The following is a 27,528-nucleotide window of genomic DNA, read 5'->3' as shown; positions in this document are numbered from 1 at the left end:
CATACCCATCACCCATGATTTGACTCGGTCAATTGCATGGTTTGGTTACTGTTGCCACATGGCAGTGTCGTGGAGAAGATGCTGTCTTGCTCGACACGTCAATGTCACTGTTGGCGGATGGAATGGAGCACTTGAGCGTCACACATCCATGGATGCTCGCCAGACGCTATTCTACATTGGGGACTATGCGACTGCAACAACCGCATGCTCATGTTTCGCAGCCTGCGAGGCTCCAACTTGGATCGAGACTTGTGCGGATTACACTGCAAAGCTCACCATACGATATGTATCTTTGTTTGACCTACATCCATCAGCTGCGGTGAGTGTGGCAGGATCTTCAACGCCCGCGCAAGCTCCGGCACCGCTAGACCGCTAGCGTTCCCCGCGCCGAACAAGTGTGGTTCCTGGCGAGATTGTAGCAGCCAGTCACCGTCATCCCAAAGGCGAGCAGATGCCAGTCTATCTATGGTGGGTTTCCGCAGTCGTTGGTCTGACACTGCGCGTGCTTGTCGGCGCCTTTCTAGCATGAGCGTCGAATTGACCTTGACAAACTGTTTCGTAGATGCATCTTGACTATTCAAAACCAGAGAGGCTGAAGCGATGTTCATCCATGACGAGCTTCTAGAACATCGTCATAGGGACTCGTGTGGGCCCTGCACTCGTCCCCATACATCAATACCTGTGTATAATTACGTAGGTGCCCCCACACAGCGAGAAGATATGCTTCACAGACAAATACTCAATTGTCATGGGAACATGATGAGTACCGGAGAAAAAAATGTGTCGCATTTTGGCCGCCTAGCAGGTTGACCAAGCATTTCCAAATCCAAGGGATTTTCATACAAGATATAGCCCCCAGAACGCCCAGCTGCCGAATGCTGCTACAAAGGAGTTACACCACACCCTATAACCGCTTGCCAACAGGCCAAGCTCATCATCTTGGTCCTAGAGACTTCAGTTGCTTCGTCGATCCTTGCGTTCTCTATATAAACAACGTGTCGTTCGTCCAGATTCGTCGCCCATGCCTACTGCTTCTTTGTCCAGTTCCACCTCCGCCTTATATAATCATTTGTGCGACTCCTTGTCCTCCCAGTGTCTTGCTGCCCTGGAACTGCTGGCCTTTGAAGCCAGCAAGCGCGTAAAAGACGGCTGCGAGCAGTAGGAAGACGGCCGCAACAATCAAGCTAGTAGCCCGGGCGGCAATACTGGCCCATTGTATGGCGCTCATCGCCGCGTAGATGGCCGCGCGCATGTAGTTGGAGCTGAATTTACGGATGAAGGTATCGAACTTGGGTGACGTTGGGCAAATGCGGAGGAGCAGCGGTATTTCGATGAAGATGATGATGAACGAACATACTCTGCGGGCTGGTTAGATGTGGTTTTGTCTGGGAGAAGGCCACGGGAAACGTACAAACACACAATGCTAAACGCGATGACCCAGTTGGCGTTGAAGATGTTGGCTATGCCCAGCGCAAAGCAAAGGACTATACACAACACTCCGGTCCTGCGGATGAGTTAGTATGGCATGCTGCAAGCAGTGGATATGTGCATAGCAACTGGTGTGACTGACCATTGACCATAGATACCTGTGGAGATGCCATGTCAGCAACAAATAACAGGTTGGGCACTCGGCGTCTTACTGAAATTCCTTGACTTGAACTCTTCTGCGAGCGTCATCTTTGCGGTGCAACTACCTGTCGAATAACTCTAGCTGTGCTGGGCGATGCGCAAGGTGGTGTGTTGCAGATGTCTGGGTTGCGGTTCCGGTAGCTTTGTTGCTGGCGCAAGCTGAATGAAGCTCTTGGAAGATGTCTCACGCGAGGTTTGATATGCTTTGTTGAAATATCGTGCGCCGCGTTGGTGTACGTTGCGCTGCGTAATGTGATTGTGGCTGTGCAGTGAATAGGCTTGGACAGAGTGAATGTTGGTCGATGCCTGGCGTTGCGATGGCAATGGCTGTGTGCTTCTCTTGGTAGCTTAGCCCTCGGTCGGATCGCGGCTTCCACGTCCACGTAAACTAGGCGCTAGTGCTTGCCGAAACCGTCTTGGGCCGGCACTCAGCGCCTGAGAACTCGGACCTGCACCTTCTGTTTCAGAACATTCTGTATGGTCGCAACTGCCTCACCTTGGAATGACTGCAATCTGGCAAGCGAAGGAATCATGGAAGGCTCTCGTGCTCGCGTCTGCCGCTCTTGGCCTGACGCTTTACTATCTACATGCACAGCAAACACCGACTTCGAAATCTGCGAATACTTCTCGGGTGCATACAGAACAGTGCCAAGACAACGAAGCGATTCACGTACCAGACGCCATGGATCCGGAGGAGAGAGCGTATCATGAAGGCTTCATGCGGGAGGCTATCGCTATGGTGAATCACGCCCTTCGCTTTACAACATTTCACCTTTATCCTAAGCCTCCATTACCGTGTTTGGATCCAATGCTGACTCATCACCGCTACAGGCTGAACTTGCACTGAAGAGTGATGAGACGCCCGTTGGCTGTGTCTTTGTCAAAGATGGCGAGGTCATTGGACGAGGCATGAACGAGACAAACCGAACTCTGAACGGTACCAGACACGCAGAGTTCGTCGCCATCGCTGGCATCTTGTCAAAGCACCCCATCAGCATCCTCAACGAGACAGACCTCTATGTCACTGTCGAGCCATGCGTCATGTGTGCATCCATGCTGCGCCAGTACGGCATTCGAGCAGTCTACTTCGGATGCTGGAACGAGCGGTTCGGCGGTACTGGAGGAGTGCTGAACATCCACTCTGAGTATGTGACCCTCGTTCTATACAGACACATCAATTGTCCGTACTGACTCCTGTAGCCCCAGCGTTGACAAGCCCTATCCAGTCACCGGCGGCATCTTCCGAGAGGAAGCAATCATGCTGCTTCGGAAGTTCTATGTCCAGGAGAACGAGAAGGCCCCCGAGCCTAAGCAGAAGAAGACGAGGGAGCTCAAGACGGAGATCCTACCCATGGACGTCCACCAGCCCAAGTCAACGCCATCTCCTGCTATCCGTACCCCAGTCAATGCGACCTCGACTGGATCCATCCCAACACTGTCTTCTCTGGCTACATCTGCAGCTGCTGCAGCTGCTGCAGCTGTCGCAGTCCCCAAGACTGTGTTCCCCCCACCTGCCCAATCTCGTCCTACTTCTGCTAGCACAGCTCTCGCCTAAGAGCGCTTACGATGAATGTATGATTACCCCAGATCATAGACGTTAAGACGAAGGAACGAAACGGAATATATGATAGTTTATGCCCTTTACCTTTGATAGAACACTTGTTGCTCACAATTACATGGAATCAATTTGAAAATATTGAGAATACCGTACCTGTAGCACCAGTCTCAAAGGAATCATGACTGGCAATGGAGATGAAAATGCATTTAGGATTGAACTGGGAATCAATGAGGGTCCAAATCGCCTTTGCCTTATTTCTCGCCTCCACCACCTGCAACCAATTGCACTACTAAGAAGAGAGCGAGAGCCCACCAGTACCTGTAAAAAAGTCAGCATAGCCTCCGAGAGCGAGGACTGTTGCACTACGCACTTTTGCAAGAACGTCTTCTCCGGCTCTTTACCATCAAGCTTCCCCTCGGCATTGAGCACGATAGGCTTGTTGAGGACCGGTTTTGGCCCAACATTCCTCTTCTTTATCTCCACCTCCACCTCGTCTCCGCTACCTTTCGCGCTCGTACCGAAGCCGATGTGGAAAGGTTCCCCCTTGTCATCGACATGGATGATAAACTTCTTGTGGTATCGGTCGGAGAAGCTAGCTGCTGATGTGACAATGCCCCGCCATGAGCCGGATTTTGGATCTGTAAGGCCGACGCGAAGAAGATGATCAGGCGAGTAGGAGCCTGTGGGTGGTGTGAAGGAAGCTAGACTGCCGACGGATTGGTCTGCATCGTATTCGATCTGCGCGAGCGGGATTGGGGAGGGAATTACAGCGCTGTCGGCTGAGGCTGGGACAGAGGAGACATAAAGTGTGACCGACGATGCGACCGCAAAGGGAAGCAGAAGAAGCCTTGACAATAACATCTTGGCGTGCTGGTGCGGTTGCTATCTGTATGCGCAACCGTGTTGGTTACGAGAGCTAGGGCTAGTTCAACTCAACGGCGAATCGTATCACCGACGGGCCATTCACTCAAGCGAGCCACGCTTCCGTGACCCCTCCTCCTCATCCCATATCTCCTGAGGTAAACAGTAAAATGATCCTGCACCTCCGCTTGATCCGAAATCGCACCGATGACCATGATCAGCCAGCATCCAAGACATGAACTTGCTTTGCGTGGCGTTCTTGACAGCCAACGCTGGCCCAACAGCATCCGGCATACCTCAAAAGGTGGACCCGACGCTCACGATGCCCACATTTCTCTGTCTGTCTGCGAGCAGATCGGCACTCAGGCCGACGATGACCCTGAGGACGAGTAGTCCGATTGCACAGAACGCTGGGGTTGTTGCCCCACCCCCACCGTACTAGAGCTCCCCCAGAGCTCTTATGAGCTCATCCCGCATTGACAGCTGTATTGTATCTCAACATTATTCTCAAGTCCTCGAGATTTCTGCTAGCTTTCCTCAATTCTAACACATCGCCCTTCTGACACTTCTTCATAATCGTTTGCAGCAATGGCAATTCCTTTCCGACAGTCCCAGCGCAAGCAGTCGCGTCAACTGTCGACGGACCCCCGCAATGAGCTCCACCCTCAAGTTGACCACTACATCGGTATCGACGTTGGTACTGGTAGTGCCAGAGCCTGCATCATGAATGATCAGGGAGACATCGTTGGACTGGCATCAGAGAACATTGGCCTCTGGCAACCACAAACTGGCTACTATGTACTTCATTCACATGTGACAGCTGTTGTGACCGAAAACTAAATGAATCAGGAACAATCCACAACGGATATCTGGCGGTGCATTTGCTCTTCAGTCCGCCGAGCAATGGATCAGCACAACATCGACCAGAGCACTATCCGCGGTATCGGCTTCGACGCCACCTGCTCGCTCGCAGTCTTCAGAGACGACACTGATGAGCCTGTTGCGGTCACCGGACCCAATTTCGATAACAAGGATGGTAACGATCGCAATGTCATCCTATGGCTCGATCATCGGCCTGTAGAGGAAACCAACAAGATCAACGCTACCGGGCATAATCTGCTCCGCTACGTTGGAGGCAAGATGTCTATTGAGATGGAGATTCCAAAGGTGCTGTGGCTGAAGAACAACATGCCAAAGGAGCTATTCGACCGCTGCAAGTTCTACGATCTGACTGATGCTCTTACGCATTTAGCTACTGGCAGTGAAAGCAGAAGCTACTGTAGTGTAGTCTGTAAGCAGGGCTTTGTACCGGTCGGAGTCGATGGGAGTGTCAAGGGCTGGCAGGAAGACTTCCTGAAGGAGATTGGACTTGAAGACCTATGCGAAGACAACTTCAAGCGCATGGGAGGTGTTGATAAAGTGGTTTGTCCTTCGCTACTAGCACCTGACGGTACCAGCTAACATGCATGCAGAACGGACGCTACCTCACTGCTGGTGAACTTGTCGGTACACTCAGCGAGAAGGCTGCACAGGAGATGGGCTTACAGCCTGGTATCGCAGTCGGCAGTGGAGTTATCGATGCCTACGCTGGCTGGATCGGTACAGTTGGTGCCAAAGTCAAGCTCGACGAAGATACTCTCGACATGGATCAACCCAAGAACGACGTCTCACAAGCTTTCACGCGCCTCGCAGCCGTTGCCGGAACATCGACCTGTCACCTTGCCATGTCCCGTAACCCGGTCTTCGTCGACGGTGTCTGGGGTCCATACCGAGACGTCCTACTACCAGACTACTGGATGGCAGAAGGAGGACAAAGTGCAACGGGTGAATTGCTCAAACATGTAATCGAGACACATCCAGCTTTCAACGAAGCCGTGTCTGTCGCAGAAACATACAACACCAACATCTACGACTACCTCAACGAACACCTACGCGAGATGGCAGACAAAGAAAATGCCCCACACATCGCCTGGCTTGGCCGCCACTTCTTCTTCTACGGTGATCTCTTCGGCAATCGCTCGCCCATCGCCGACCCTAACATGAAGGGCTCTGTAATTGGTCTGAGCTCCGACAAGAGTCTCGACAGTCTGGCGCTATACTACTACGCAACCATGGAGTTTATCGCTCTGCAGACACACCAGATTGTCTCTGCGATGAATGCCTCCGGCCACGTTATTTCCTCAATCTTCATGTCTGGTTCTCAGTGCCAGAACAGCCTGCTCATGCAACTCATGGCCACCGCATGCGACATGCCCGTTCTGATTCCACGCTATGTACATGCAGCTGTGGTGCACGGCGCGGCTATGCTGGGTGCAAAGGCAGCGAGCACCGACAAGGACGGAAACAGTGAACCGCTTTGGGACATCATGGACAGACTGAGCAAGCCTGGAAAAACTGTGAAGCCACTAGCCGACAAGACAGTCAAGAAGTTATTGGACGCTAAGTACAAGGTGTTCCTGGAGCTGTGTGAGGGACAACAAAGGTACAGGAACGAGGTCGATGCTGCTATTGCAGGTTGGTCCAGCAAGTAGTTCCCCCGAGGCGAAAACAGACAGGAATACGGCAAAGAGAGAGATGATATGCGTCCATAATTAAAGATGTATTCTAGATACCAGATCCTTTGCGAGGAAGTCGTTAGAGCATACGATGTCTATGTAACCTAACTCCCTGCTTATGTCTCCGAAACAAAAACCAATACTACACGGCTCATCTGCATGTCATTGATTTAGAGCCCCCGCCGAGTGGAGTCTGTTCATCGCTATCGTTGGTGAAAGGGTATCGTACAGGGGAAATCGAAGAAGATGTGCGCTGATGCTTAAGCTCTAGTATCGTCGGCGGGGACCGCGCGGTGGTTCCCTGCGACCAGCGTCGCTGAAGCCGAATCGGCCATCTTGGTAGCTACCGGTTTGTGCGCCCGCGTTGGTATCAACGTCCATGTCATCCATGGATTGTGTCAGGCGAGCGGGCGGTGCTCGGGGTTGCGCTACGTGGGTGCTCGCAGGAACATCCTTCATGTAGACGTAGAGTAGTCTTCCATCAGCCTGTTGTTCTGATTAGTCCAGCCCAGCAATATGCACGCCAGACGACTGACCTTCTGGTTGTTGAATGTTGCAATAACATTCTCGGCCCCGTCTCTGCTTGCAAACTGTAGTTCAACCATGACGGTCGGGTTGGAAGACAAAAGTCTGCAGCCCAGCGTCTCTCCGCCAATTGGGCTCATGACGGCTTCGATATCCGCGGCTGTGGTTCCAGGTGCAAAGTTGCTCGCGATGACGGTACACGGGCCTCCAGTCGCAACACCTCGAATGCTGAAGCCTGCTGCACCTTGACCGATAACGGGAGCAAATTTGCCGTACGTCCTACTGTTGCGCTCAACCTGCGATGCTGAAGCCGTCCGAGCGAGGGTGTTTCTGTTGTTGGCTGCGCCACGGGGATTGTTCAGCTTATGCAGATCATGCTGCCATTTCCCCTCGATGCTGCCCGCTGGTTTTGCGCTCGATGATCGCTTTTGGACGCCGGCACCCCCGTTTATCCGGCTGAGCAATGAAGGCTTCTCGGACTCGACGCGCGACCGTCCACCAGCGCCTGATGCGTTCGCTTTCCGTCCTCGGTTGGCTCCGCCTAGGAACTGCTGCGCGAGGGCTTCGTTCTTCTTCTTCTCCCTTGTCTGCTTGACAAAGTTCTCAAAAGATGCCGAGGTTGAGGCGACCATGTTGGGTGAGGGTGCAAATGGAGTTTCGTCGTGGTGGGTTGATGTAGAAAGGAAGCGCGTAGGTGCCGACCGAGGAACAACGGTGGAGCGCGTCCATGAGCAAGAGAGCCGCATGGATGAAAGCTTGGACCACGACCCGCTCGGCGAAACGAAACACCGCCGCGAAAAGTTCCCATACAAAAGTTGCGCTCGCTGCTTCCCTTCTCACTCCAACAACGCGCCCAACTATTGGTAAGTCATCATACCCTCCCTCTCTCTGTTTACTGTTGTTATCATGATGAACACTTGTGTCGCCCCTATCATACATTCTATGGTGATCCGACCACTCAAGCCAAACGAGAATACTGATCGTTCGCAACATCTACCAATTTGTTACTGCAACTTCTGCTGGGACCAACGCTAACAAATTATAAAGGGTCTCGCAGTTGTCCGTCGCAGTATGACTTCGCGACGATGATGCGCATTGCGAAGCGCCACCGCTCATGGCGGTCCGTAGCCCCACGAAGTCTTACGCCTGTCGCACATCCTCTATGGTCGTTGGTTACAAGCGATAGCAGACCTCGTCATAGCGTTGTCCAGACGGCAAAGGCTTCGTGGGCTGCGTTATGATCCAAAAGGTTAGACCACATCCCTCGCACCCCAGCATCCATCCTTAGATGATGAGCAACAAATGTATTATCAAATACCGACCACTTCGTGGGGAATAAACTAGTTCGATTACCTGAATCTCTTCCCATACCCGAGCTCTAGTCAAAACGTCTTCTGTCTGAATTGTTACTGACATTGCTCTAGGTAAATACAGTATTGAAGTAACTCATCATTCAGCTGTCAGCTGCGCAGTGCAAAGGTACATTACCCACGTCTTTTTTTCTTCTTCTTTTCCATGCTATGATGAACACCAATTCATGCTAACTCAGACGGGGCTCGCCTCACTGATTGAAAAAACATTCGAGACTTTTCATCTTTCGACTGATTGCTCTCTTCAACTGCTTTATTTGTTCAAATCAACGACGGACATTATATGCTGACTGTCAGTCGCAGGTGACGCTCGTATCGTGCATCGCCACTACTCATTCTTCCTTCCTTCTCAGCCGTTGTCACACGCCGATGGAATTGAACAAGGTGTGTACAGCAGGAGACGAAGTGAATTTAATAGAGGTGCCTGTCTGGAAGTACAGCGCGATTATGTAGTTTGTTATTTATAATGAAAATATTTAAACTACTACTGAACCTTGACTGTTCGCAAAAGTACATTGACAGTGAACATGGAACTCCTAGTACACACTGCATATACACAGAATCTATTCAAATAGACTCTTGATCGTGGTAAATGCATACTTGGATTAGGCTGCTACGGAGGAACTTGTCCTAGCTAAACATCATGTGCACGCTTTGTTATAGGCAAAGACCTTTTTGTTTTTACGAACATGGGGCGAACGTCACGCAGCTTTCCTGTCGAACAAATTCCGTACATAGAACTAATTGAGTTATACTGGCCATAAATCTGGAGCGGTGTGTGCAGCTGATGTACAATCGCATATCGATTTCAGACACGTGAGGACGCGCATCGCGGTTCCGGAGTTTAGGGATCGGCCTCCGCATTCCTGAAACAATTCTCCAAACACAACGTTGGCAGCCCGACTAGCACACGCCCATTTGCGAAGTAAAGAAAGATGGCAGCGAAGCCCGAGGACGCGAGTACGGCACCTACGGAGGGGGCCGGTCTCTTTAGCGGAGCGGGTCTGGAGAAACAGCCGGAGCCTGATCTTGTGGCTGGGTCTAACGACAAGAACGATGGAGGGGAGGCTATCGACAATGCCACCGCGGCAGTAGCCGATCTCTCTGTCGACGAAAAGAAAGAAGAGAACAAGGAAGCAGACGTCACTCCCCAAGCCAATGCCGTGGCGCCCGAAACCGCACACAGCGAAGCCAAACCTGTGGAACAGAAAGAACCCGAAGCCGACACCGTAGCGCCCACTCAGGGACCCTTCTGGCCAGAGACGGCGCCCGATCACCCACTCACCAAGTTCTACGATGCTTTCGAAGCCCTCGTTACCGAAGCCCAGCATGGAGAAGTCTATGGCATAGAGCTCAGCAAATCAAAACCCTTCCATACCAAGCTCATACTACAAAAGTTCCTCCGAGCCAACCAAAACGATCTGGAGAAAGCGAAGTCACAGCTACTGGATACGCTGAAGTGGAGAAAGGAGTTCGATCCGACCAAGGCGGCAGGGGAGACATTCGAGAAGAGCAAGTTCGATGGGCTAGGATACGTGCTGGAGGTCGAGGGCGTGCCGGAGAGTCCCAACAAGAAGGATATTGTTACTTTCAACATCTATGGAGCTGTGAAGGACAACAAGGCTACATTTGGTGATCTAGATGGGTATGTTCTTTCTGCTCCTAATGCCATAAGTGGAACCATTCTAACAGAAACATTACAGCTTCCTCCGCTGGCGTGTGGGCCTTATGGAAAAGTCCGTCCAAGCACTCAACCTCCCCGCCGCTACGACGCCCATCCCCAATTTCGGAGAAGGTCCAGACCCATACCAAGGATTTCAAATCCACGACTACCTTCAAGTCTCTTTCTTGCGCCGCGACCCCCTTGTCAAGACGGCAACCAACAAGACCATTGAAATACTAGGACGTCACTACCCTGAGACCTTGAGCAGGAAGTTCTTCGTCAACGTACCCGTGGTCATGGGTTGGCTGTTTAACGCAATGAAGTTGGTTGTGGCCAAGGAGACGAGCAAGAAGTTTGTGGTGCTGAGCTATGGAAATCAGCTTGCCGCCGAGCTGGGTAAGGGTGTACCGAAGAGTTATGGTGGTGAAAGGGCAGAGCTGGCCGAGAGCGCCGAGAGTATGAAGATGGCTTGATGTCACATGTGATATTACCACGAGGAGGGAAAGAAGGCGGTGGATGTAATGGTAGGAGATGGAAGAAGCGACTCAGTGTGTTTGTCTGGCTTCAAAAGCCTTGTTATACCCCACTCAAGATTGTTCAGTCCTTTTGGAGCGAATTTGTTATGACAGTCATTACTTGTATGCCAATTCAGCACGTTACATATATACCTTGAGATTCAAAATGCACCATCACCATGTTCAGTATTCAAAGTATTCGTACACAAAACAGCTGGATATCATTACTCCTGGTCAGCACCTTCTTTGCCCTTACCTTCAGTCGGCACCACTGCTCTGTCAACCCAGCCCTCACCCCTCAACACACCTAATCCCTTCCTCGCAACACCACTGTTAACCGCCCGTGGCGACACCTCATACAAAGCATTAACAGTTGCCAAACTAACAACAAAAAGCAGTACGTCTCCATTCTTCACGCCCTTCCACCATCTCCTCTTGACACCCACTTTCCATAGTGAATCAATCGACATTCTGGCTGTATATAGGAAATTACTCCGCCCACCTTTCCTCTCCAAGAAAGCCCATAGGCCACCGAGGAAACCACCTAGGAACCAGCGTTGGGTGGAGAGGAAAGTCCGGGGCAGAATGTTCTGGAAGAGGCAAATAGAGCCCCAACTCGTTCCTATAGCACCAGAGAGGAAGAGCGACATGCGCAGTACGCGTTTGGCGAGATTGTTTAATGAGGCGACGGGCGAGGAGAGGAAAGCTTTGTACTTTGTGATGCTCATAGCCGCGAAGAAGAGAGTGAAAAAACGGGCGATTTTGGGAAAGGCTTGGATCCAGTACTGGACGTAGGTTCGCAGACAGGAAGGATCTTGTGGGTGGAGTAAGGCGCACGACAAGGACTTGATGGCTGGATGTGCAGGAGAGGTTATGGGAGAGATGGACGACAGGCGTTTTGGTAGCGTTTCTGCATTGGGGAAGAGGATGGGTGATACGAAAGCTGGCCAGCGTTGCCGCGAGATGTCGGCTAGGTTGTCCACAATATCAAACGTGCCTGGCCACTGCGCCGTGCTTGGGTAGTCTTTCGGTCGTTTCTGTATGTACTCTGGTGAGTTCTTCAATATGTGATCGCCCATGCCAGAAGGGAAACAGTCACGGTCGAAGACGAATGTGTGCAGTAATTGTCCACATGCCACTGGCATTATCATCCAGGAACCAAGCCAGGTTGGTTTGTTCTTGAAGTATCCTAGTTCCTCCAAGTAATTGTAGCCAAACTCCAGAGCTCTTGTCATTATGTATATCGCAATTGTTACGCGCAGTTGGTCCCCGGGGTACACTGCGAGGAAGAACCCCGCCAAGCTGGATCCAATGGCCGGTGCCAACCTCGACGTCAAGGAACGAGATATGCGCGGGTTTCGTCGCCGGAACGACTTGCCTTCGTGGCTGAGTAGGCTTTCACGGATGCGCAGAAAGAAGCGACGTAGGAGGCGGTGGAATAGCAGTATGAGGGCGAGGGAGCTGCTGAGGCGCACGTTGGGTGACTTGAGGACCGATGTCCTAGGTTGACTCCTGCCACAGCATTAATGCGACTTGTTCAGATACAAAGCGGGACCGGACCTACCTCTTCGCTGTTCCCCGCGAAAGGAGCCTCGTGCTAATCACTTCCCATGCCTTCAGCCCCGAGAAGGTCACAACGCCCAACCGCAGTGCAGCGCGGAATGCGGCTACGTTGTAGTCATCCGGACCCTTGACAATCGCGTCGTATCGCTTAGGATGTATAGTGCGCTTCTTCACGACGGGTGCGCGCGAAAGGAGGTACTGGTGCAGCAACTGATACTCCTTGGCCGAGATGGTGTAGCGGAGCGCATTGCGCAATATTGGATCGACGCTTTGTGCTTTACTGGGCGGCGTGGGCTGCGATGCGCCAGACGACGACATACTGGGCGTCTTCGGTTGTATGTGTCAGGACCATAGTTTGAGGGGATGTTGTTGTCATTAGAGAGTCTGGGGAAGCTAGCCATATGACGATGATCCCTGAATGCTGCGCCTATGATCCGCGTAGCGGACCTCGGCACAGCCCTCTGCCCCATCTTATTCACATGCGAACCCATGCAGTGCCTTGTTGCCGTCAACTCCGAGCAACATGGACTTCAATCATAACGGAACTCAAGAATCGTGTGAAAGTCTGTAAATCACTCGTGGTATACTTTTCTATATACTCTATGGCTTAAAGGAAACGCTTGCATTACAGATTCGAGTCCTCGGATACGAATTGTGCATCATTTAAGGCACCAGTAGCTCGATACAAACAGCGAAACAAAAGAGATAAAGCTACACCATATTACAATGTATAGCATCTAAAAGGCGAGGAAGGCAAGAACAGCACCGAATAGAGCACCCTTGGGCACCACGGTGAAAGGCGAGGCAGCGCCAGTGAACTCAGCTGGCGAAGAAGGGCGGATGGCTCCAGTACCGGTGGCAGTACCGATAGGAACAGTGGCAGTGCCCATGGTGGAGGGGATGGGGTAAGGAGCACCACCAGCAGCGGGTGTGGTGGCAGCTGGGGTCTGAGCAGGCTCAGCAGTGCCAGGCACAAGGGCAACAGGCTCAGTTGGGTTGGCGCCGGCAGAGTTGGTCTGGGTGGTGAAGTGAACTTGTGGGACGGTAAGTGTGGTGGTACCGAAGGTGATGGTGGTGCATGGAGTCTCTGCAGCAGGAGTCTCAGGGGCAGGAGTGGTGGTGCCAACAACCTGAGTCATGGTTGCAGAGGAGACGACAGTGGTAATCGCAGGAGTTTCACCGGCAGGGACGGTCGTAGTACCCTGGGTAGGAACAGCAGGTGTCTCACCAGGGTAACCAGGGCCGTATGCACTGGATGTGTCCTGAGCAGGGGCAGAGGGAGCAGCAGAGCTCTCGCCACCAGCGGGAGGGGCAGCCATGGAGCTGCTCTCAGCGGCCTCTGGAACCTCGCTGCTGCTAGCAACACCAGTAGAAGCACCACCAGATGGGGCGGCAGGAGTAGGGTTCAAGGGAATGTACGAAGGGCAGTCATCGACGATGCTGGGGTTCTTGGGGACGTGTTCAGCGCAGATGCCGATGAAGTATTGAAGGGCCTTGCTGATTTCGTCATCGCTACCACAGCGAGCTGAGATACAGTCAATGACGTTCTTAGTGAATTCAGGCTTGACACAGTAGCAGTTGGAATCGGTGTTGTCCTTGCAATCTGGGGCCGAAATCTGGAGCCACGAGTTCATGCACTTAGGGACCGAGTCTGTGATGTCGACAGGAGGGTAACTAGGGCTGGAAGGCTGAGGAGCGGCGGAGCTGGTAGCAGGGAGGGGAGTTCCAGAGCTAGGGACAGTAGAAGTGACAACAGCAGATGAAACAACAGCCGACGACGCGGCCGTTGAGGATGCGACGATTGAAGACTGCTCGCAAGATTCTCCGTAACCGCAACCAGCAGCAACAGAGCTCTGAGATGTAGATGGTACCTCAGCGGTGGAAGACTCCGGTTGAGGAGTAGCAGTGCTAATGGAAGGGATCGATACAGGGGTGCTGGAGACCTCGACGACAGAGGAAGACTCAATCTCGACGGCTGAAGAAGCCGGAGGAGTGTAGGCGGGCATAGAGCTGTTGGCATAAGGAGCAGTGGAAGAGAGAGGTGTCTCAACAGGTGTGTTGCATGCCTCGCCATACTGTCCGCACTCGTTGGCAGAGGTTGCGGGTGTCTCAACGGCAGAAGACGATGCAGGAGTCTCGACCACAGAGGAAGCAGGGGTCTCGACAGCGGAGGAGATAACGCTGGAAGCTGGAGCAGTGGATGACTCGACGATGGTGGAAGATACAACTTCGCTTGAAGTAGAGGGAACCTCAGGTGGGGTGGGAGTAGTGTATGGTTTCTCAGCATTGCAGTCAAAACCAATGTTGTGGAAACCGATTTCGCAAGACTCCTTCTCGCCCTTGTAGTGGGAGCCAAGGTAGACCTCGACGGATTTGGCGCCACCGCACTGTGTGTTCTGCAACGTCGATCCACCGGCCGAGCAGCTGGTGTGTTGCTTGCAGAGAGATCCGTCCTCCATCTTGTAATGGAGTTCAATTTCAGCGTCGAACTCGGATGAAACATCCATGTGTGTGATCGAGAAACCACGCTGGGCACAGCCGAATGCGGCTGGCTTGTCCTTGCGAACGGTGTTCTTGATGCACTTGTTTCCAAACGTCCGCTTGCTCATGGAGTCCCGCTTGCCGAAGGAGTTGGAGCATTTCCATCCTCCAGAGAAGTCAAAATCACCATAGTTGCCGACGGACTGACCATCTGTAAGATCCGACCAGTCGAAGCCACCCTTCTGCTTGTCGTCGCAAACGTTCTTGCTGTAGTTGGGTGTGCCGTAGTTGTCGAAAAAGTTCCAGTGTGCTGCGGCCTGCTGGGCTGCGAGGCCAGTGACCAAAAGAGCGTATGTGGACTTCATGGTGAAATATGGAAGTCGAGTTCAAATTCAAAAGCTGCAATAAAGATAAAGTATGTTGTAGTTGGACCTTGAACGAATGACGGTCTGACAAGACGGCAAAGTCGAAAGAGTGTGACTTTGTTCGCCTTGGTAAGCGAAAGTAGCAGCAAATTCAATGCTGTAATTAAGAAGATAGAGTGTGTAGAAACACTAGGAGAAAGGACAATGGAGGAAGATATACTTCTACCACCACGCTCGTTCGAAACAAGCCAGCTCGAAACATTTCCAAAGGATTGGTCCGCCGACAGCCTCCGACTCGTCTGCTCAGCCACGATCAGAACGAGTCGCCCAAGGGGCCTCCATGTCCGTCTTTGTCGCGCGCTCTGCAGGTCCACATGGCAATAGTGTCGTCGGTTACAAGATGGCCTGGGTAGAGGTTGTGGAGCCTAGTCGAACGGCTTTGGCGTGAGCATGTTGTAAGCGAGGGCAACAGGGGCGCTTCCGAAACGCCCTAAATAGCAGGCTTGAGTAGACTGTCATGCAGGTACGAGCCAATGACGTGAAGAGGTTGTACATCGGCAAGCCAGCAGCGTCAAGTATATTGTTCAATACTCTCACGACTGGGTGAGGCCCGATGTCCACATTCTCGAACAAACGCAGAGCCGCAAACTGTCGACGAGTCGTCACATCTATGCTCTGTTGCCTCCCGGATCAACTTCAGTAGCGGTACCGCGGAGACACTAAGGGATCGATATATACGGGCATCTGGAGGGTTCCATATTTGCTTTCTTCGTGTGTCTGGCCCGCCAGTCCCTTGCCCTGCATCCGTCTAGATCCGTATTGCCTAGCCAAGCTATTCTCCGTCATCTGTATCTCCCGTTCGAGCCAATCCCGCCACTAACTATAGTCGTGAAGCTGTCGTTCTGAAGGAACATGCACGAGCGTGTTTCACGGCTGTTCCGCCATTGCGCCCTTGCAGTAGCCAACCAGCGTGAGGAACATCAAGCTTCGCGCGACATGGATCCTAGGTCCATCGAGAGCCCGCGTCTCGAAGGCTTGTTTGCAATATTAGAAGGACGGTAGCATGAAGAAGAGCGTTGAAAGCCACGATAGAGCTGCCAGCTTATCAAGCTCGGAGTACTGGCAGCGTTGTTCTTACTGAAGTTCGGGCGAGAAAGACCGAGGCATGGAGGGGCATGCGCGATTCATCACCCGCGCACCACTCACTATCCATCTGCAAATCAATATTGAACGTCCTTCGGAAGGTAATCTGGTTGCCAGATAGAGGTTGCATAGCTCTCAGAATATCGCATATGGTGCAGGGGTGGACTGACAAGCTTTGGAGACATGGCGCACGGGTACCTTGCAGCATGTGGAACAGGCCACAGAGATGTCGTGAACGCGGAAGTGGCGATGTCAGCGTTCGGAACACTGACGCAGGACAATAGTTCCTGAACAAGAATGACGGCATCTTAAGGCTGCAATTTACCACAAGCCACGTTGTAAGAGGATGCGACATGAGAGGAGATTTTGTACACAACTGCAAGACGTTCGTTACATTGGCTCATGGATCATCCTCAAAGCTTTCAGATTATCATCAAGAAACACAGTACAGAGAACTCCGCCGAAGGCAGTTCCGATTGTACCTCGCTGCTTCGGTACATTGTCGGGTTGTACCTTCGGAGAGCCCTGACACGTTGCTATTCTTGTACTCCCCAAGTCCATGACAACCCAGTCGTTTCAAGAATTGAACTCCGCATGAAATACTGACATTATGCTAAGACTACCCCAGTCTCTTTAGTAACGCATCCGACGATGACAGCCACGGGAAAGTTATGCAAGAAGGAACCTGTCGTATTGCTATGTTCATGGAACGTAGACATTTGCAAATTTCTACCGTGATCTACACCGATGTAAATGCAGTGAACGCCAAACCCCCAATGCACAGCACTGATATCCGCACAATTCTGGTATCTTTGCCGTTGCTCCCAAAACGCCTTGAAGATGAATCGCGTTTCGCAGGACTAATTTATGCGCAAAAACGAGTGGGCGAGAACATAATACTCCAATCTATGGTTGCGCGTCTACGCGCTATGTCCGGAAAGTTGCTGCCTCCATAACTATTCGTCTTCGACCACAATGTGCACTACTTCACTCCGACGACGTTCCTTGGTAAGATAGTCGCTAGCTACGTTACGAACACGAGCGTGACACTCGTGCGCGGCGCGATTCAGGAATGGCACCTGGAGAGCTCCGCAGATTGCGACCAGGGCGGAACCCCACCAGGCCAAGGGTGTGAAGTGTAGCTCAATAGATAGACCGTAGAGTAAGCCAGCAATAGGGCTCGCCACTGTACGGCAGGCAGCACCTGTCGACGCTGCTAGTCCGTTGATTCTTCCGAGATGCGACCTGTCGGGCGTAGCTTCTTTGATCATGATCAGGAGAAGTGGGAAGGCCAGGATCGATGTCAGATTTCGCACGGTCAGGCAAGCGAACAGACCGGGGTAGAGCAAGTTTTCGGGTAGAAGCTGCAGGAAGGGAACAATAAAGTATGCAATCGGATGTGCGAGCGTAACCACGAGGAGCAGGCGCCATACACCAAAGCAATCCGCCAATAGAGGGAAGACGAAGCCCTGGATCGCGAGCTGAATGATGCCGTTAAGGGAAAGGATAATGCCCACGTTCTGAATAGGAATACCAAGGCCACCGCCCAAAGAAGAAGGCGAGATGTCCAATGCATTCATATCACTGTCAGCGCGTTTGTCCTGGAGGAAGATGGGAAGTAGGTGATCGTATGTCATCTAAATTCACATCAGCCGGTTGTTCATGTTGGGATATCTATTGGACTTACAGAATGGTACGTGAAGATTCCCAGTGCTACGACGAATAAGATGACTGGACGTGTGAAGACCTTCTCATCTGTTGGCGATTCTACCCAGTCTCCGTTAGAGCGCACACGCCAGATTTCGTCGTGTTCAACCTCTACGGCGTTGAAAGTGCCGTAAGAATCTGCTGTCAAGTTTGCGGCTGCATCAGCTGTCGCACCCTGGGCTGGGAGAAGCGGCGTCTCTGCAACGGCTGGGTCGTATTGTTCGAAATAACCTCGAGGCTGCTTGTCTGGGTGAGTCTCTTCTAGAAGGAAATATGCCATCAAGATAGAGAGTAGGAGTAGAGAGGCACAGATAATGTTTGGAAGTAGGTAAGGGAACTTGGCAAAAAGACCAGTGGGGCTGAAGACAGATGGAAAGTTTCGAGCGGGCTCAGCAAAATATCCGCCGATCGATGCTAGAGCAGTCAGTATAGGTGACTAGGGGACGATGGATGGGTGAGGTCTTACGGCCTATGATAGTACCAATGCTCCATACAAACGGCATGACCGCATACGCCTTTGCTATTTGCTAATTAGGAACATCTAACAGAAGCAGGCGTTGGAACTTACGTTCATGTTCGGGTCGCTTGACCAACTCTCCCACCATGGTCTGGATAACGCCGATGTTACCATTAAGCGCACCGCCGATGATCCGACCCAGAAGGGCGACCCAGAAATTAGGAGCTAAGCCAACAAGTAGCAAAGAAGACATTGTTCCTAGACACCCAAGTATAACAACGGGTTTTCTACCTATGCGATCGGAGACTGAGCCCCAGTACATGCCCGAGCATGCCTCAGCGAGCGAAAAGGCGGAGATGAGCAGACCGGCGAAGAACGGTGCATTCGCTTCGGAGCCAACCTGGAAGTTGGTGACGAGTTTCCATGCGTATGGAAGTATCGAAGTGAGAGCAATTGGTTCTGCGACTCGAACCAGTGCTGGAATGTACTGTCAGTGCGAGGCTCAGGCTAGTGACAACTAGTGTCAGTGACGTAGAAAGTCATACCTAGGAGACCGAGCTGAGCAGCGGGAAATTGATCTTCGCGGATTTCGGAGGCATCTTGGGGGGGACTTGTTCTTCGATTCTTGGTAAGAAATGACATTCTGCAACCTGGTTTGGTTCTTACGGCTTCGCCAACACGCAGTTGTCCTTTAGCTCGGAGGTGGCTTGCTGTGTGAGTAGAGCTTTCTCTGCGTTTGACCTAAAAAGACCCAGAAGCAAACAAATGAAGGCGCGGTGGCTAGAAACAGAAGTTGTGTGATAGCGGTGTGCTGTACAAAGAATGCAGAGAGGAGAATGGAGGAGGAAAGTTCTGGTCGGTGCCCGTCCAACCAACGGAAGCCAGCCACTAGGACGGGACGATCGGCAGGCGCACTAGACAGACTTGGCGAGCACATTACCCTGCCTGCAATCTACAATCAACATTCTGCATGGCGATGCGGCACAACGCCTTTCCACTCGCAACTCGATACCTCACTGACTACTCAATACAGACACACCCGCTGATTTTCCCGCGAAGATACCGTGGAGCACGTCGGGGAACCTTGTTACATCTAGTTGTGACCCACATGGCGGTGGCGATAGTGGTGCGCTAGTGACTTGGCGCTCATAGCCGTTTCCGCGGTTCTCCTGCGTTTTAGTGACATCAAGCGTGAACCAGACGGAGCGACGTCATCGTTATCATGTTTTTCTCTCCTCTCTTGGTGCAACATCTCTTGTATAATCGCTTTCAGCCTTAGATGATATTCATATCGACATCTAGCACATGGTGCACTACACAAAGACCAATCATCGAACTCGGGTAAGACACCCTAATGTATAGGCGGCCAAGGAAGCTAGCCGTTGCCCTGCATCGCTCTGCATATGGCCAACCAGAAGGCGGCTGTACCTTTTTGCAACACCATCACTTCAGGTCCAGTGCTACACACCTAGATACGCCATCTGCCTGCCACATGTAAACAGCCAATAGCTTCCTGAACCACTGCCATACGGATCCACGTCTTCACTGGATCTAGAAATCCACTGAAAAGCACGCAGAGTGAAGTAAATATCGGCAGCTGTCCTACTCATGGCTAAATACACAGCAAACTCCTAACTTCAAACCACAGCAATGCCGTTATCACACGGACAAGACGGAGAGGTGAGCAAGTTTTAGAGTCACAGAACAGGTCTTGACAAACAAGTGGCATCTACCGAATTCGTTGTACCTTCAAATCCGTCGTCCACTACTACCGTTACTTAGAAATCTTCATATATCTATAGTAGCACGCGATGCGGGTGATACGGCTTCTGTCGCGTGCTCAGGTTCTGATTGTCGACTTCTGCTGCCTCAGCCCTGTAGAGGGTACCGTCTTAGCGTCGCTAGCGCCCGCCCTGGTCCCACCTCCATCCCGCTGACATGGCGTCGCTTTGTCGACTGCATCACTCAGACGTCTACATATATGCTGACAAACATGTGTTACAACCTGTTCATACGTCCCACCGGCTCTGGCACCGCACTTCGGCTGGTTCAAGCACGTTGCCAAGCGGCCAATCCCGGCGCGAAGAATTTCTCGAAGACTTTTACGTGATATGTGGAGCATCGGACGACACGGTCACATCTCAGCGCACACTATTACTCACGATGACCCACACTCCTCATCAAACTCCAAGACCCCTTCTGCATTGGTATTATGCAGCGACGATGTTTTCAAAAGCCTATGCCGCATGTAGCCTTATCGTACTCTTTCCCCCACAAACTTTACTCCGCTATTGCAAGCTTGACAGTGGATCCGTAGGATGTGCACTATGTTAGCCAGAATTCAAGGCGACGTGTGCAGTAGTCACCGGGAGGCGATCTCCCAGGGTCTGTTCGGCCACTAGCACACATTACGTCCTAGGATGATGACCCAGAGGTCCGATACAGGAGGCGCGCAGGTTCAAAAGACCCAGCTTCGCCGCTTCTCGCTGCCAAGTTACCTTTCATCTAGTATCATTTGAGACCCCATAATCCGTTGTTACGGCCAAATCTCAACCATGGGTCTGAAAGCCTTCCTTAAGAAAGAGCACAAAGCGCCCTCGAACGACGATGTTGCTTCTCACACGACCGCATCGGAGAAGGACGATATGGAGCAGGCATACGGACACAACACCGACATCACCACGGGATGGACGGGTGATGGATTCGCTGGGGCGACAGAATACCCAAACACTCCAGGAGAGAATTACCGTACGTTGGGTCGATGGCGAGCGTGCGTCATTCTGATCACGATCGAAGTCGGAATTGGTATCCTCAGTTTGCCCTCCGCTTTGAAGACGCTCGGCCTGATACCCGGAATCATCGCAATCCTTGGATTTGGTATCTTGACAACCTACTGCGGATACATCCTTCTCCAATTCTATCGAAGATACCCCATGGTTACGAACTTGGTCGACTGCGCATTATACGTCGGAGGCAAGCCATTCGAAACCTTTCTCGGAATTGCCTTTGTTTTCAACCTTGTTCTCATCTGCGCTTCCGCCAACATTACTCTATCGGTGGCTCTCAACACGCTGTCGCGCCATGCTCTCTGCACGGTGGCTTTCCTGGCGTTTCCTCACATCCTCTGTTGGCTACTCTGCATCCCACGAAAGCTCTCTTTCGCCGCCGCCGCTAGCTGGGTATGCACGATCTCTATTGTAGCTGCGGTTCTAATCGTTATGATTGCACTTGGTGTTGCTGGACCAAACGCCCCACCCGGATTCGAGGTTTCGATAGATTTAGTTGGGAAGCCGACTTTCGTCGAGGCCGTAAACGCTCTGCTGAACGTGGCTTTCGCTTTCGCCGGAAACCAGAGTTTCATCAGTGTCATGGCTGAGATGAGAGACCCATCCAAAGACTTCCCTCCTGCGCTCTTTATGCAGAAATCTTTCGAAGTGGTCATCTACATCGTAGTCGCCTGTGTCATCTATGGCCTTGCAGGCAATGCAGTCACATCTCCCGCGCTCGGCTCGGCTCCCGAATTGACTGCCAAGATTGCTTACGGCATTCTTATCCCCTCGGTGCTGGGAACTGGTCTGATTATTGGCATTACGGCCATCAAGTTCATGGTAAGAACTATTTTGTCCTACAGAGGAAACCATAAGTTAACGTCAACGTAGTACATTACTATTATGCGAGCTGCAAAGCCTGAGCAGGTAAACGTCCACAACACGTTCACCTGGACTCTGTGGATCGGCCTCGGCGCCTTGTTCTGGATCGTATCCTTCGTCATCTCCAACGCGATTCCAATCTTCTCGTCGATTCTCAATATCTCGTCCGCCATCTTTATCTCATGGTTTACGTTTGGACTCACGAGCATCTTTTGGCTGCATCTGAACTGGAAGACGCAATGGAGTACACCGCAGAAGAAGGCCCTGGCTGTTGTCAACTACGGCATCATGCTTATGACCATCTTTCTGATGGTGGGAGGATTATACACATCTCTGAAGGCGCTCATCGACATCTACAACGATCCTGATAGCACCTTAAACGGACCGTTCACTTGTGCGGATAATAGCATATTTTAGATGATACCACTTAGTTAAATCAGTATTCTTTCACACGACATTCATATCTCGAGTACATGCAGTCCGCCGCAAAGTGTTTGGGGACTGGCGCTGTGCAATTTGCTCAAGGGAACTTGCCGTTTCCCAACAGTGTTTGACAACAAACAGGTGTTCGTGGGGCAGTAGTGGTAGCAGTCATGGCTCTACGCTAGAGAGACTAGGCTATCGGAACCCTTGGTATACCGCCCAACGTTGTGGACGCTCTAGCTGTTGGTTTTCTGCCTCATCCAAGACTAGCTGCCGGATCCGCTAAAATGCCATGACATCTGAACGGCGTCAAGCTGGAGAGAGCGCTGCTTACCAGGTGGAGATAAGCGGCAACAAGACTTTTGCACCGAGAAGTGGAGAGGAAGATTAAGATACAGGGAAGACTAGCTGAACAGGGATGGAGAGCACAATTGTCAATGCTACCGAGTAAGTATCTTGGCAATAGAAAAGAAGGCTGAATCGGTACGAACCTAGAAAGAGCCTCATGAAGTGGGAGTGGTTTCCCGGTGGCTGAATACCATAGTGTCTCCGATGGAATTGCCGAAACCTTTCGTACTCTTCTCGCCAGACACACGCGTCTCAGCAGTAGAGACTCTGCATTCAGCTACGGCGTCTCTGACGCTGAGCAGGTACCCAAGTAATAGTGTGAACCAGAGACGATAACCAGAATGACAACAGGAACATGCTATTTCACCGTCGGGGGTAGATTTGAGTTCCAGACTGGGAAATGCCGTTGGGATTTGCCATGTTCTGTACCCCACAGTATCGTTATGATAACCACGCTAGGAGACATCTGGGGGCCCACGGGCAAACATCGGGCTGAGCCTGTCCAATGGCAACCCCGGATCGCTCCACCTCGCGAGAAAAACAACAAGCGTCACGATGTCATGATCCCCGCAATACTTGGTCCTCGGTTCGGGGAATATTCACTATTGGAGCTTATACCGTCATACCCCGGATTCGAGACGGAGCGGCAGATGTCTAGTCGCGCAGTACGACACAGACTATGCCCCCGTCACGAGGCTACTTAGCAACAGCGAGCTAAAGCTTGTCAGTATAAAGCATGGCTAACCTCAGCGATGCTCCGGGTTGATCACACCAGTCATTGCAATCGCCTGTCATGTTGCGCAACGCAGCTCTAGCGACCGCGCTGTTCTTCGGCCTAGCAGTCTCCGACGCTGCTGTGCCAACCGCTCAGACGAAGAATGGAACGTATGTCGGCATACACTCTGCCGAATATGATCAGGACTTTTTCTTGGGTATACCGTATGCTCAGCCGCCCGTGGGCAGTCTTCGCTTCAGAAATCCTGTTGGCCTCAACACCACCTGGGACGAGACGAAGCCGGCTACGCAGTACTCTACTGAGGTATATGTTTTGATCTATGGTAAAGAACTTGGGCTGACGAATATCACAGTGCTACGGATATGGCTCTGATCAATGGAACTATCCGGTAGGTGTCAAACTAACCGAGGATTCGGCTTAAACTGACTCGTTACCCATTTCTAGGTCTCGGAAGATTGTCTGTACCTGAATGTTGTTCGTCCGGCAGGATGCAGCGAGGATGAAAAACTTCCAGTCGCATTCTGGATACATGGAGGTGGCTTCTTCGAAGGAGGAGGTGTCGATCAGCGCTATAACCTCTCGTTTACCGTGGAGAATGCTCAAAAGATTGGAAAGCCCATCATTGGTGTGAGCATCAACTACCGACTATCTGCCTGGGGCTTCCTGAGTGGAAGCGAAGAAGTCAGGGATACCGGAAACCTGAATCTGGGCCTGAGAGATCAGCGTTTGGCGCTGCAATGGGTACAGGAGAACATCGAAGCCTTTGGAGGTATGTCTGCTCAAGACGAAGTCCGAAGTACATGAGTTAACATGGAACAGGCGACCCCGAACAAGTGACTATATATGGCGAGAGCGCTGGTGGAGCATCCGTTGGATTCCACTTGACAGCCTACAGCGGACGCGACGACAAGCTCTTCCGTGGTGCTATCATGCAGAGTGGCAATCCCATCAACTTCGGGCCTCTTCCGGACCCAGCAGTAGGCTATGCCGACATGTACAGCGAGCTCACTCGCCGAACCAACTGTGCAAACACTACCAGTCCGCTCGAATGTCTACGTCAGTTGCCTGCTGAGCAGCTAAACACTGCTCTCAACACCACAACTCCGACCTTCAACATAACGAACTTCATGCCTTGCCTGGATGGTGACTTCATTCAGAAGCGCACCTCTCTTCAGCTTGAAGCCGGCGAGTTTGTGCATGTTCCAATTATCTCGGGTGCCAACTCGGATGAAGGTACAGCATTCAGCCCTCAGCCTGTAAACTCCACCGAGGATCTTCGTACCTTCATCATGGCGAGCGGAGTTCCTGCCAATCTGACAGAGCAGCTACTTGCAGCGTACCCTGACGATCCTTCCGTCAATGTTATCGCAAGCTTGGGTAACCTCACCCTAGGCCCGGCATTTGGAGCGCAGTTTCGCCGCTCAGCGTCATACTTTGGCGACCAAGTCTTCATTGCCAATCGTAGGTTGACATGTCAGACATGGGCTGCTGCCAATGTGTCAGCATACTGTTATCGCTTCAATGCGATCCCGGCTGGCCTCCCTGCTGCAGTCGGTGTCACGCACTTCCAAGAAGTCGCATTCGTATTCCTCAACCTACAAGGTGTTGGATATCGGCCCGCTGCTACTCCTCCATTCGAGAACAAGACCGAGAACTACCGTGACCTTTCAAGGTTCATGAACAGCAACTGGGTCAGTTTTATCCATGATCTCGATCCCAACTCGTGGAGGGAGACGTACGATTTCAATGGAACAGAGCCCATGTGGCCTCGGTACGATAACGCTAATCCGATGGACTTTGTGTTCGACGCCAATGTGACGAGCTATGCGGAACCGGATACGTACAGGAAGGAGGGCATGGAGTTGATCAACGCTCACAACTTTGACGTTTACCAGCGATGAACAAACACTCGCTCTAGTACATAGCACCTGACAGCTCAAATGATTATTCATACAATTTTCTGACAGCATGCGGTCTTGGCGACATCCGTGATTCTCCACTCTGCCGACAAGCGTCTTTGTCTCCCTTGTTTCTAATTATATAGATTGGGATGCTGGAGGTGAAGACTATAGAGTAGAAGCGAGGCGGACCAGTGATGCAACGCGACGTCGTCTTACTCGTTAGCGTGAAGCTTGGGCCAGAATCGCGGCTTCTCTCCAAGTGATTGTCATGCGGCAACGGGCTATCCGTCTGCTCAACGAGCACAATCGCATCATTCTTAGCTACCCAGTCCCAGTCGCGGAGCTTGCTAGAGCAGGATGGATGCGCCAAATCCGCCAAACGGCCAACCGAGCGCTGGCAATGGCACGCCAAATGCGATCGGCGGCGCAGCCACTATGTCCGCTCCTCCGCATCCACATGCAGAAGCGCAATCGACAACGCCCATGCCACCTACATGGTCGTCACAAATGTCTACCTTTCCCACAAATAGCGGCGCTACCGGAGGCCCAAACTTTGCCCAGTATTCGGCATCCACCGCTGCGATTCTTGAACGCCTCCAAGGAAAGAATGGACATGCCGCCGGAAGTGCTGCCTTCGAGGCGAAGCGGGCAGAGATCTTGCAGAGTTATGTTACTAGCGACAAACTACCAACGCCTCCGCCGGCTGCGAGTACTGGACGTAGAGGAAGAGGGGGGAGAGTCAGCACACCAAGTGGACTGAAGACGGAAGTTGGCGCATCACCTTCGGGCCCTTCATCTGGTCGTGCATCTGGCAGAGGGCGCGGACGGGGTCGTGGAGGGCGTGGCGGACGCGGGGGCAGAGGCGGCAAGCGGAAACGTTCCGAGAGCGACGAGGAGAGCGACGTCAGTCATTGTCGTGTGCTTTGAGACGGCATACTAACGTGGTGTAGAACGACAACGACGACTCCGATGTCTCCGACTCGTACACTCCACTACCCACACGAACCAAGTCCGGCCGAAGTATAAACAAGCCCGTCGCATTCGTACCCGTTATTCCGGAGCCAGCTCAAGGCGTTAAGCGGAGGAAGTCGACCAAGACCCTACTTGCTGCAAAGTGCAAGACCTGTCATCGAGAGACCGATCCGTCCAACAACCGGATAGTGTTCTGTGATGCGTGTAGTACCGCATATCACCAATACTGCCACAATCCGCCAATCGACAACGAGGTTGTCACTGTGCTTGAGAAAGAGTGGCTATGCGGACCATGTATACGGGCCAAGCAGACAGTCGTGGAAGGCGCACAGAATCTGATCGCGGCCGAGGACTTGACTATAGATGAGGTATGCGTATGCCATAGCGTAGGCCAGATACAGGCTAATACTAGCAGAAACGCGCATACTTCAATACGCTCCCACAAAACCAACTAGTCGGCCTCCTCCTAACAGCCACAATTCGACATCCAGAACTGCCCATATTCCCCCCCAACATAAAGAATCTCATGACAAACTTCTCCGCTATCAAGTCGGAAATGCCCCAGCAACAACAACCTTCCGCTACCCACCACTATGCTAATTATCAACCCCCACCAAACTTCAGTCTCGCCCAGATGACCTCGCCCCCAGACGGCCACACAACAACACATCACACACCGCAGTTCTCGTCGCATTCACACTCGGAGATGGACCCTGCAGAAGCACAGCTCCTTGGCGAAAGCAGCCACCAGCCGCGCACGACCATAGACCTGGCCGGCAACCAGTACGAAGAAGACGATGGTTACGACACCGATCCGCCAGCACACTACCCCAAAGCTGGCAACGGACTCGCACGAACACTACGCCCAGAGAGCGAAGACCTGAATTGGCTCGTCGACGACAACTTTGAAGTGTTTAGCCATGGGTGGAAGGGAGACGGGACGGGCATGGGCGCCGATGGTACAATGGACGCTATGGACGGACAGAAAGTAGTCTAGGATACTGCTGGAGAGGTGTTAGCAGAGAGTAGTGGTGAAGAACTCACGGATATGGATGAAGATGACATTGGGCGATTAATTGCTGATGCTATAGGGCAAGCGCAAGTTT

The 27,528-nt window shown here is 52.1% G+C and overlaps 14 protein-coding genes across 14 annotated transcripts; 7 read left to right on the top strand and 7 right to left on the bottom strand.

The window, feature by feature from the left end:
• Positions 1 to 766: 766 nt before the first annotated feature.
• Positions 767 to 2,117, bottom strand: CC77DRAFT_1017252 (hypothetical protein). Its single transcript, XM_018524366.1, has 4 exons — positions 1,641 to 2,117; positions 1,571 to 1,586; positions 1,412 to 1,504; positions 767 to 1,358 (listed from the first exon to the last, which is right to left on the bottom strand). The coding sequence occupies exons 1-4, from the start codon at positions 1,675 to 1,677 to the stop codon at positions 1,058 to 1,060; spliced, it is 447 nt and encodes a 148-aa protein (XP_018389021.1). The 5' UTR covers positions 1,678 to 2,117; the 3' UTR covers positions 767 to 1,057.
• Positions 2,088 to 3,676, top strand: CC77DRAFT_1017250 (cytidine deaminase-like protein). The gene is made up of 4 exons (XM_018524365.1): positions 2,088 to 2,368; positions 2,461 to 2,774; positions 2,830 to 3,507; positions 3,560 to 3,676. Exons 1-3 carry the CDS (start codon positions 2,132 to 2,134, stop codon positions 3,182 to 3,184), a joined length of 906 nt encoding a protein of 301 aa, XP_018389020.1. The 5' UTR covers positions 2,088 to 2,131; the 3' UTR covers positions 3,185 to 3,507; positions 3,560 to 3,676.
• On the bottom strand, positions 3,439 to 4,048 carry CC77DRAFT_1058119 (hypothetical protein; the record flags this gene model as incomplete). The annotated part of the gene is made up of 2 exons (XM_018528097.1): positions 3,439 to 3,505; positions 3,558 to 4,048. The coding sequence occupies 2 exons, from the start codon at positions 4,046 to 4,048 to the stop codon at positions 3,439 to 3,441; spliced, it is 558 nt and encodes a 185-aa protein (XP_018389019.1).
• Positions 4,049 to 4,198: 150 nt separating this feature from the next.
• CC77DRAFT_614419 (hypothetical protein) lies at positions 4,199 to 4,539 on the top strand. Its single transcript, XM_018532451.1, has one exon. It carries the CDS (start codon positions 4,256 to 4,258, stop codon positions 4,439 to 4,441), a length of 186 nt encoding a protein of 61 aa, XP_018389018.1. The 5' UTR covers positions 4,199 to 4,255; the 3' UTR covers positions 4,442 to 4,539.
• On the top strand, positions 4,200 to 6,760 carry CC77DRAFT_956202 (Pentulose kinase). The gene is made up of 3 exons (XM_018535500.1): positions 4,200 to 4,846; positions 4,898 to 5,470; positions 5,521 to 6,760. The coding sequence occupies exons 1-3, from the start codon at positions 4,637 to 4,639 to the stop codon at positions 6,577 to 6,579; spliced, it is 1,842 nt and encodes a 613-aa protein (XP_018389017.1). The 5' UTR covers positions 4,200 to 4,636; the 3' UTR covers positions 6,580 to 6,760.
• On the bottom strand, positions 6,391 to 7,823 carry CC77DRAFT_982368 (hypothetical protein). The gene is made up of 2 exons (XM_018536114.1): positions 7,140 to 7,823; positions 6,391 to 7,089 (listed from the first exon to the last, which is right to left on the bottom strand). Exons 1-2 carry the CDS (start codon positions 7,758 to 7,760, stop codon positions 6,871 to 6,873), a joined length of 840 nt encoding a protein of 279 aa, XP_018389016.1. The 5' UTR covers positions 7,761 to 7,823; the 3' UTR covers positions 6,391 to 6,870.
• Positions 7,824 to 8,298: 475 nt separating this feature from the next.
• On the bottom strand, positions 8,299 to 8,644 carry CC77DRAFT_1017247 (hypothetical protein). Its single transcript, XM_018524364.1, has one exon. It carries the CDS (start codon positions 8,495 to 8,497, stop codon positions 8,324 to 8,326), a length of 174 nt encoding a protein of 57 aa, XP_018389015.1. The 5' UTR covers positions 8,498 to 8,644; the 3' UTR covers positions 8,299 to 8,323.
• A 536-nt stretch (positions 8,645 to 9,180) lies between these two features.
• Positions 9,181 to 10,746, top strand: CC77DRAFT_982366 (CRAL/TRIO domain-containing protein). Its single transcript, XM_018536113.1, has 2 exons — positions 9,181 to 10,143; positions 10,202 to 10,746. Exons 1-2 carry the CDS (start codon positions 9,434 to 9,436, stop codon positions 10,632 to 10,634), a joined length of 1,143 nt encoding a protein of 380 aa, XP_018389014.1. The 5' UTR covers positions 9,181 to 9,433; the 3' UTR covers positions 10,635 to 10,746.
• Positions 10,747 to 10,811: 65 nt separating this feature from the next.
• On the bottom strand, positions 10,812 to 12,632 carry CC77DRAFT_1091805 (hypothetical protein). Its single transcript, XM_018529594.1, has 2 exons — positions 12,241 to 12,632; positions 10,812 to 12,188 (listed from the first exon to the last, which is right to left on the bottom strand). The coding sequence occupies exons 1-2, from the start codon at positions 12,555 to 12,557 to the stop codon at positions 10,901 to 10,903; spliced, it is 1,605 nt and encodes a 534-aa protein (XP_018389013.1). The 5' UTR covers positions 12,558 to 12,632; the 3' UTR covers positions 10,812 to 10,900.
• Positions 12,633 to 12,976: 344 nt separating this feature from the next.
• Positions 12,977 to 15,085, bottom strand: CC77DRAFT_929319 (hypothetical protein; the record flags this gene model as incomplete). The annotated part of the gene is made up of 3 exons (XM_018534099.1): positions 12,977 to 13,339; positions 13,394 to 13,970; positions 14,019 to 15,085. 3 exons carry the CDS (start codon positions 15,083 to 15,085, stop codon positions 12,977 to 12,979), a joined length of 2,007 nt encoding a protein of 668 aa, XP_018389012.1.
• A 1,635-nt stretch (positions 15,086 to 16,720) lies between these two features.
• On the bottom strand, positions 16,721 to 19,394 carry CC77DRAFT_1091803 (MFS general substrate transporter). Its single transcript, XM_018529593.1, has 5 exons — positions 18,938 to 19,394; positions 18,504 to 18,869; positions 18,402 to 18,455; positions 17,916 to 18,349; positions 16,721 to 17,865 (listed from the first exon to the last, which is right to left on the bottom strand). Exons 1-5 carry the CDS (start codon positions 19,032 to 19,034, stop codon positions 17,185 to 17,187), a joined length of 1,632 nt encoding a protein of 543 aa, XP_018389011.1. The 5' UTR covers positions 19,035 to 19,394; the 3' UTR covers positions 16,721 to 17,184.
• A 1,553-nt stretch (positions 19,395 to 20,947) lies between these two features.
• CC77DRAFT_1028621 (hypothetical protein) lies at positions 20,948 to 22,459 on the top strand (the record flags this gene model as incomplete). Its single annotated transcript, XM_018526459.1, has 2 exons — positions 20,948 to 22,000; positions 22,052 to 22,459. The coding sequence occupies 2 exons, from the start codon at positions 20,948 to 20,950 to the stop codon at positions 22,457 to 22,459; spliced, it is 1,461 nt and encodes a 486-aa protein (XP_018389010.1).
• A 906-nt stretch (positions 22,460 to 23,365) lies between these two features.
• On the top strand, positions 23,366 to 25,512 carry CC77DRAFT_956184 (alpha/beta-hydrolase). The gene is made up of 4 exons (XM_018535499.1): positions 23,366 to 23,852; positions 23,902 to 23,937; positions 23,994 to 24,318; positions 24,369 to 25,512. Exons 1-4 carry the CDS (start codon positions 23,607 to 23,609, stop codon positions 25,448 to 25,450), a joined length of 1,689 nt encoding a protein of 562 aa, XP_018389009.1. The 5' UTR covers positions 23,366 to 23,606; the 3' UTR covers positions 25,451 to 25,512.
• A 295-nt stretch (positions 25,513 to 25,807) lies between these two features.
• Positions 25,808 to 27,419, top strand: CC77DRAFT_1028619 (hypothetical protein; the record flags this gene model as incomplete). Its single annotated transcript, XM_018526458.1, has 3 exons — positions 25,808 to 26,353; positions 26,401 to 26,790; positions 26,838 to 27,419. 3 exons carry the CDS (start codon positions 25,808 to 25,810, stop codon positions 27,417 to 27,419), a joined length of 1,518 nt encoding a protein of 505 aa, XP_018389008.1.
• Between the last annotated feature and the right edge of the window lie 109 nt (positions 27,420 to 27,528).

The sequence above is a fragment of the Alternaria alternata genome (genome assembly GCF_001642055.1).
Source record: "Alternaria alternata strain SRC1lrK2f unplaced genomic scaffold CC77scaffold_4, whole genome shotgun sequence".
NCBI lineage: Eukaryota > Fungi > Ascomycota > Dothideomycetes > Pleosporales > Pleosporaceae > Alternaria > Alternaria alternata.
This window is presented reverse-complemented; position numbering and strand designations above follow the sequence as displayed.

Coding starts and splice junctions, on each gene's coding strand:
- CC77DRAFT_1017252 (XM_018524366.1), bottom strand. CDS start 1,677: ATGACGCTCGCAGAAGAGTTCAAGTCAAGGAATTTCA. Junction 1,359..1,411: donor GCGTTTAGCATTGTGTGTTT/GTACGTTTCCCG, acceptor ACCAGCCCGCAG/AGTATGTTCGTTCATCATCA.
- CC77DRAFT_1017250 (XM_018524365.1), top strand. CDS start 2,132: ATGACTGCAATCTGGCAAGCGAAGGAATCATGGAAGGCTCTCGTGCTC. Junction 2,369..2,460: donor TGCGGGAGGCTATCGCTATG/GTGAATCACGCC, acceptor TCACCGCTACAG/GCTGAACTTGCACTGAAGAG. Junction 2,775..2,829: donor GTGCTGAACATCCACTCTGA/GTATGTGACCCT, acceptor TGACTCCTGTAG/CCCCAGCGTTGACAAGCCCT.
- CC77DRAFT_614419 (XM_018532451.1), top strand. CDS start 4,256: ATGACCATGATCAGCCAGCATCCAAGACATGAACTTGCTTTGCGTGGC.
- CC77DRAFT_956202 (XM_018535500.1), top strand. CDS start 4,637: ATGGCAATTCCTTTCCGACAGTCCCAGCGCAAGCAGTCGCGTCAACTG. Junction 4,847..4,897: donor AACCACAAACTGGCTACTAT/GTACTTCATTCA, acceptor TAAATGAATCAG/GAACAATCCACAACGGATAT. Junction 5,471..5,520: donor TGGGAGGTGTTGATAAAGTG/GTTTGTCCTTCG, acceptor ACATGCATGCAG/AACGGACGCTACCTCACTGC.
- CC77DRAFT_982368 (XM_018536114.1), bottom strand. CDS start 7,760: ATGGTCGCCTCAACCTCGGCATCTTTTGAGAACTTTGTCAAGCAGACA. Junction 7,090..7,139: donor CAACATTCAACAACCAGAAG/GTCAGTCGTCTG, acceptor TCAGAACAACAG/GCTGATGGAAGACTACTCTA.
- CC77DRAFT_1017247 (XM_018524364.1), bottom strand. CDS start 8,497: ATGGGAAGAGATTCAGGTAATCGAACTAGTTTATTCCCCACGAAGTGG.
- CC77DRAFT_982366 (XM_018536113.1), top strand. CDS start 9,434: ATGGCAGCGAAGCCCGAGGACGCGAGTACGGCACCTACGGAGGGGGCC. Junction 10,144..10,201: donor ACATTTGGTGATCTAGATGG/GTATGTTCTTTC, acceptor GAAACATTACAG/CTTCCTCCGCTGGCGTGTGG.
- CC77DRAFT_1091805 (XM_018529594.1), bottom strand. CDS start 12,557: ATGTCGTCGTCTGGCGCATCGCAGCCCACGCCGCCCAGTAAAGCACAA. Junction 12,189..12,240: donor TCGCGGGGAACAGCGAAGAG/GTAGGTCCGGTC, acceptor ATGCTGTGGCAG/GAGTCAACCTAGGACATCGG.
- CC77DRAFT_1091803 (XM_018529593.1), bottom strand. CDS start 19,034: ATGTCATTTCTTACCAAGAATCGAAGAACAAGTCCCCCCCAAGATGCC. Junction 18,350..18,401: donor CATTGGTACTATCATAGGCC/GTAAGACCTCAC, acceptor TGACTGCTCTAG/CATCGATCGGCGGATATTTT. Junction 17,866..17,915: donor GAATCTTCACGTACCATTCT/GTAAGTCCAATA, acceptor ATGTGAATTTAG/ATGACATACGATCACCTACT.
- CC77DRAFT_956184 (XM_018535499.1), top strand. CDS start 23,607: ATGTTGCGCAACGCAGCTCTAGCGACCGCGCTGTTCTTCGGCCTAGCA. Junction 23,853..23,901: donor CTACGCAGTACTCTACTGAG/GTATATGTTTTG, acceptor CGAATATCACAG/TGCTACGGATATGGCTCTGA. Junction 24,319..24,368: donor GAACATCGAAGCCTTTGGAG/GTATGTCTGCTC, acceptor AACATGGAACAG/GCGACCCCGAACAAGTGACT.